Source organism: Belonocnema kinseyi, chromosome 5, assembly GCF_010883055.1.
Source record: "Belonocnema kinseyi isolate 2016_QV_RU_SX_M_011 chromosome 5, B_treatae_v1, whole genome shotgun sequence".
Taxonomy (NCBI): domain Eukaryota; kingdom Metazoa; phylum Arthropoda; class Insecta; order Hymenoptera; family Cynipidae; genus Belonocnema; species Belonocnema kinseyi.
The window spans coordinates 44346593-44353750 of record NC_046661.1 but is presented as its reverse complement, the minus strand read 5'-3'; the positions used below and the strand labels follow the sequence as shown (position 1 = coordinate 44353750).

Genomic DNA, 7158 nt, shown 5'->3' with positions numbered 1-7158 from the left:
CAAATTTTTTTTCAGAAAACATCACTGGCAACATAATTGCAACAAGGTAGAAAGAAAAAACGGTTTCTTTTCGCCTAAAAACGGCCAAAATGTGAATTTGTCAGAGGAGGTAGAGGATGAGGAATCAGAACGATTTTGCCTCGTTCTGGTAGCTCTGTTGACCGTGGATGGGGGATCAGGAACACTCTAAATAAAACAAGAATTTTTCAGATTTGATTTCTCTTTGAGTTCTTCAATTTTCAAATCCGAGATAGGTTTATTGTCGACCAGCAGCTTCTCTTTCTTTACAAAAGCCTTAACTCCAGACTGTTGAAGCTTTTCCTTGGCTACCCACAGCTTCTTTCTCTCTAGTCTCCCTTGCAGCGATGAGTTGTGACTAAAACTGATATTTTTCTCTGCGAGCTGCTCTCGCTTTTCCATAATTAGTTGCTTATGAAACCAAGAGCACAGCTTAACATTTCACTACTCAAAGTGGATAGATACGCAGTTAGTGCAGAGTTACTCATCACCAACCTGTGGCATTTTAGCTTTTAGCAACACATGAGATAGCTTCTGAACAAGCGCACTAAAGCCACTTTGAAGAACCGATGTCTTTAGGTTGGGTAGTAGCACCCACAACAAGAAATTACAAAAAAACACTAAAATCCAACTTAAGACACATCAGGAATGTAAAAAGTATCCTTTAAAATTCAAGCTAAACACAAAACTGAGCCAAAGATCACGGCCTTTACTTCGACTATCATAAGCTTCATTTGTGGTAAGATTTTTCGTTGCCGTAACAATTTTTTAAAGTTTGATACTAAAGTTTGAAAATTTTTGTTTTATAATTCCATATTGGAGGTTTGGTTCATTTTCGCGGATTAATAACTCAGATGGAAAATTTAAAAAGTCAGGTTTTACTTTTAATGTAAATCAGGTCCTCATTTTATGCCCCTGAAAATTTAATTTAAAAAAAATGTAGACAACTTCAAATCAATCATTACCTTGATTAATCAATACTCAAAATAGGAATGTTTTGAAATTTTATATTTCAATAGAAAAGGTTTCGGGGCTAACGCAATATTTCCAGGGGGATAACACGAAGATCTGATTTACAGATGCTGTAAATACTGAATTTTTCATTTTCCTCGTTCAGAGTTACTCATCCGTGAAAAAGAAAAAAATTGCCATAGTATTAAATTTTGAGACAAAAATTTGAAATAGTTGACAAAAAAGTTACAACTATGATGACATCTCATCATTTGACAATAAAATAACTTTTTCACATGAGAAATAAAAGTTACAAGGCTAATTTGAGCACATTTTACATTGTAAAGTTTTAGTTTTTCTCTATAATCTTTAATACGCGTAATTAATGTGACATTACATGTCCCTTTCCCTTTTAAAAATAAAACTTAAAAACAAATAAACATAAAGTAATTTAATATATTTATCTGTTGAATACGTTTAAAAAATAATGAGTATTATTATGGTCAAGTATGAAAAAAGTTAACAGTCCACAACCACATTAAATCCGATCGTCTCGTTTTTGTTGCAATGGTACTCAATTTATACGAAAATTTGCATGAATCTGCATCATTAAAATCATTTATTTATTTTACGCGCACTTCAACTCACTTCAACTTATTATTTTCATTAATACTTTATTTTTTATTTACACTTGTCATATAGCCTAATGTATCTGCCAGCAAGAAGCGCTGCAGCGCCACCAAGGGATTAGTTCTCGGCTGGTATTTAAATTTAGCCAGCGCTTTTGCACACGGTCAGATAGGGCTGCTGCGAAGACCAGCCTCGTGTAAAACCGAAGATGCGCGAACACGAACCCGAGGTCGTCCGACTTCACGAATGACGATCTAATCAGCTGATCTTCAAATTTATTCTGGTTTTAAACTCCTGAATCACCTCAGAATCATTAGATTTGTTGCAAAAAGGAAAATATAATTTACTGTATAAACTGTATGAAAAAAGAATGTCAACAAAATTGTTCAATTTTTAACTTTAGAAAAGAATTTTTAACCAAAACCAGAAGTATTTCTTTATTAGTTTATACTCTCTCCCGTTTACGGGTTTGAGAGTCTTTACATAACCATTACAAGTATTCTTACAAACAAGCCTTATACTATCTTACGAACTATTCGCTTCATACGGTCTTGAATTATTATTTTTGTTTCTAAATGCTTGCGACTTTGCACTGGGCTTCCATTTCCTCTTATCATTATCACTTTCAAATTTTGACTCTAGTTCGCAACACTACTTCGTAACTCTCCTACTTTCGGAGTCATTTTTTGGCTTTTTTTCTACTATCCCGTGCAGCCAGCTCTCTCTCTCTCTCTCTCTTTCGGATCTTCTAGCATCTACATCCATTCCTCCCCCTGACCATTTTCATTCAGAATTTATTTAATTCTCTCTTCTGTACTCTCCCCTTCCCCTTCGGCCCCTGCACACCTCTCTAACATATGCAACCATGTTTCCTGCTCACACCTACATACTTTACAAACATTCTGTTCTATATTCATCCAATACCTGCACGCTCTTAGACCCTCTCCTATTGTGAATCTCACTACTCTATTCTATTTGCTCTCCTTTTTAATCTTTTTCAGGTACTCTGGTTTCTCCTGCCCCTTAACCATTCTATACCAGCTGTTGAACCTTGAATCTGCGATTTTTTCCCATATTTCCTCACCTTGCCTTGCCTTCATCTCTTCCTCTATTTCCTCCCACTTTTTACCCCTCTCATTTATGCCACATTCACGCCTCACTTCATATATCTCCTCCTCCCATTTTGAACACCCCACGTTATCCCTCCTCTCTTTATCCATGACCTCGCGAGCACACGCTTCTGCAATTTTGCTTCCCTCTTTCCTTCTTAGTTTCTCTTCGAAGTTCCAGGCTCTTTTCATTCGCCACACCACCATTTTTTCTCTCAGCATATAACCTGGGCAACTCCAGCACACTCCAAAAACTCATCTAAAAATATCTCATGCATACTTTCTATTCTTGTGTTCTTTCCATCCCCAGATTTCCTTTACTCGCGCATGCCAATCTCTATCTTACCTGCAGCTCGCTTCCCCCTCTCGTTTCGAACGAAAATCCTAAGTAGCAAAACTCATCAACCAACTCTACCACCACGTCATTTATCTTCCATTCGCACTCTAATCCTAATGTCGTTCCTCCTTCCCCTTTCATCTTCAACTTGTCCTCTAAATCTGCGAGAAGAATACTAAACAGAAGTGGGCTCAAAGGACACCCTTGTCTGAGCCCCCTTCCTATCCAAAATTCCTCACCTTTCTTATCTCCTCTCTTCACCCTATATTAGTATCCACAAATATTTCTTTTATCCTCTTTGTTAAACTTTCGTCTACTCCTGTCTTTTTCATGGCTGTCCATTAGATCCTCCTGTTGACTGAGTCAAGTGCTGCCTAAAATTCTGCAAACAATGCGATTAGCTTCCCTTTCTTCCGCCCTAGGTTCCTATTGACTAGATAATTGAGCACGTAGACGTTATCTATGATTCACATCCCTTTTCTAAACCCGTTGCGTTGTGTGGTATGCTTCTCTTGTCTTCCACCTGCCTTTCGAACTTTCGTCTAAGCGGTTCCGCTTAAATTTTATATACCACGGACATGAGTATGATACCACTATATTCTTCCACCTTTTTTCCTTCTCCTTTCTTAATCAACGGTAATACCAGCCCTGTCTTCCACTCCTCCAACCACCCTTTTCTTTTCCATACCTTGTTGCAAATCCTCCACATCTCTTCCCTCATTCCTAATCCTCCATAACTCAGTGCTTCATTTTCCAAGCCATCTTCCCCTGTTGCCTCGTTTCTTTTCAACCTTGCAATCGTCTCATTCATCGTCTCATGTACACGCATACTACATCCACAATAACTTTCCCTAATTTTGTTCTTGTAACCATTGTTACATCCTTTTCTTCTATATATTCATCCTTTTCTTTACCTACCACCAGTTCCTTTCTTACCCCTGACACCGTACCACCCATTTCTCTCTCTTTCACGTGCTCCTTTCTTGCTGCTTGCATCTTCCACGCATATGCTTTCGGTAATATTCTCTGCCAATTCTTACCCTATTACCTGCACACCTCTCAGTCCATGCCTTTCGCTCGATTAGCCACTGTTTCCTCCTTTCCCGCCACGCTAGATCTTCTTCGCTTCTTTCATTTCCCCCTTTCAGCAACTTCTTTTTCTCCACAACTTAATATTTGCCGTACTCACTCCCCAGTTTTACTAAAAGCATACATTCTCTACCCTCTTTATTCCCTCCTAGTCTTCTTATTCTTTCTATTCTAAATGGCTCTCTCCTCCACTTCCATTCTGCTTTCAACCTCAATCAGTCTCAAGCGCCACCTTTTATTTTGCTCCTGCTTGACCACGAATCATTCTCTCACTTCTTCCATACTTCCTTTCTCTCCCATCTTAGACTTGTTCCTTATTTATAATTTGCTCACTCTCTTTTCTAGCAGTTTCATGTCCTTTTTCCTAACCTCCTCGTTCTCTCTCTGCCTATTTTCTATACTTTTCAATTTATTCCACACCTTTTCTTTCTCTCCTTTCCATAAGTGGTCCCATTCTCCCCACTTTTGTCTCACTTTTCTTACCTCGTCTTTTACCTCTTCCCCTTGTATCTTCATATCAGTCAGTCTTCCGCATGTCTCATCCAATCTTCCGCAAGTTTCCTCTTCAAATCCTTTTATAAGGGCTTCTAACCTTACGAACATATCCGTTTCACCCCTATTTCTCTCCGGCATTCTTTTTTTTGTCTCAACCTTTTTTAAGTCATTGCCCCTCTCCACTTCTTTTCTCATCCACGCCTCCCGCGCCTTTACCCTCTTCCTCGTCTCGATTCTGCCATTGCTACAGAATGCAAAAGCGAAGTAAACGTCTCATGTACACTTCCCTCTCTGTTTGCCTCGTCTACAACGCTACCTTCTCTCTCTTTGCTATTGCTATCCCTATTTGTTTCGCTCTTCTCACTCAACTTGTTCGGCCTTCTTCCGAAATTACGTTGTGGATTGGGCATAACCGAGATGACTCTATCCTGTTAACTGACCTTTTGGCTCACCCCCTTCCCCCTGTCACTTTCTATCCTCCCCAGAATTTTAAAAACTGTTTCGAAAAACTCGCCCTTCTACACTAACTTCTTTTGACAATTTGTATCTATTTAACTTCTTCGCCCTTCTTACCCTTTGAACTCCTATTTACTGCCAAGAAACCTAGTATATCGCCCAGGCGAACGTCACCTCAAAATCAACCTTCGTCAATTTCTTTATTTTCTGTTTAAATTTTCACTTTCTCTCACTCCCTTCATCCACACTTGCACTTTCACCCCAGCACTCTTACTCACCACACCCTCACCGCACTCACTCAACTTTTCATTTCTCCTCAGCCAAAAAATGATCGCACTCGAAAAACACCTTGTATCCTCTATCGGTACTGGAAACGGAAGCCAACCAAAACAATAAGTATTAAACGCATGATTGACCAGTTAAACTTCCGGATAAAAAACGGATTTTTAACAAAATAACTCAATTTTCAACCAAAGAAATTAATTTTTTAATGGAAAAGATTAATTTTTAACCATAAATGGGACAGTGAAATTTCAAATTCAATAAATTAATTTTGAATTTTAAAAAACAATCGCACTTTCAATAAAATAGTGAAATTTTTAAACAAAGAAATGAATTTACAGACAAAAAGACAATTCTTCCAAAAAAGAATAATTTTTAGCAAAATACCTGAATTCTTAACCACATAGTTGAATTTTCAACTAAAAATTTTAAGTTTTAATAAAAAGTGGAATAATTACATTTTCAGTGAAAAAAAATTATTACCGACAAAAAAAAGTTTTAACCAAATATTTAACTTTTCAAACAAAAAATTTAATTCGAAAACAAGTAATTTAATTTTTAAATCAATAGTTTTCTACCGCAAACAGAAATTCAAAACTTAAAAAATCAATTTTAAAACAACAAAAAAGAAAACGAATTTTAAACTAAATAAATCATTTTTCAATGAAAAATGGTTACAAAATCAGTTTAAAAAAATTCACTACGACACAAATTTTGTTCAGAAAAATAGTTTAATCAGAAAAAAACACCTGAACTTTCAACTATAAAATTCAATTTTCGACTAAAATAATACGTTTTTCATAGAGAATGCATTTCTTAATCGTCATGTAAACAAATCATATTGAATAAGCACAAAAGCTTTACTAAAAAGATGCATTTTTAACGAAGAAATTAATTCTTAATTAAAATAGATGAACTTTAAAGAAGATGAATCAATTTCTACCAAAAAGGATGAAGCTTTAATTGAGAAAGGTAAATTTTCGTGCTAAAAAAACAACAAATTTTCAAATTGAAAAAATATATTTTCAACCGAAAATTATACAGTTAAATTTTTTAATTAAAAAAATTAATTTTTAACAAAATAGTAAAATGTTCAATAAAACAAAATGAATCCTTTTTAACCCGAACAAATGCTTTTTCCATCAAGAAGAATAATTTAATACAAAAAAACATGAAATTTTAACTAAAAACTGTCCATTTTTTAGCAAAAAAAATTCAACACAGTAGTTCAATCTTCACCGAAAAAATATATGAATTTTCAATAAAAAATTAATAGAATTTTTAATAAAAGATTTAAATGATCAACCAAAAAAATAAATTTTTCACCAAAATATATGAATTTTTAAAGAAAAAGAATAATTTCATACTAAAAAAGAAGAATTTCAACTGGAAAAAAATGTTGCGAACAAAAAGTGCAAAGAAGTTGTCAAATTTTCAAATTAAAAATGAATATTGAAAATAAAGAAAACTATTTAACCAAAAATGTAATAGTTACATTTTTAGTTTAAAAAATTTAATTTTCGAGGAAATAATCAATTTTCAACGAAAGAAAAATAATATTTTTAACAAAAAATTAAAAAGTTAAATTTTAAATTTAAAGATTTAATTTTCAACAAAAATAAAACAATCAGAATTTATAACAGAATAGTTAAATTTTTAAACAGAGAAATGAATGCACAAACAAGAAGAATACAGTCTGTCAAGTTAAAGCGTGGGTGGCTTTACTCGCAGTCGGTAAGGTGTATCGACATGATTTTGGTGTCAAAATATTAAGCAGAGCTCCCTCTTTCA

The 7158-nt window shown here is 34.9% G+C and overlaps 1 protein-coding gene across 1 annotated transcript; it reads right to left on the bottom strand.

Annotated features, from left to right (window-relative positions):
• Positions 1-2570: 2570 nt before the first annotated feature.
• LOC117173627 lies at positions 2571-2915 on the bottom strand. Its single transcript, XM_033362268.1, has one exon. The coding sequence runs from the start codon at positions 2913-2915 to the stop codon at positions 2571-2573; it is 345 nt and encodes a 114-aa protein (XP_033218159.1).
• Between the last annotated feature and the right edge of the window lie 4243 nt (positions 2916-7158).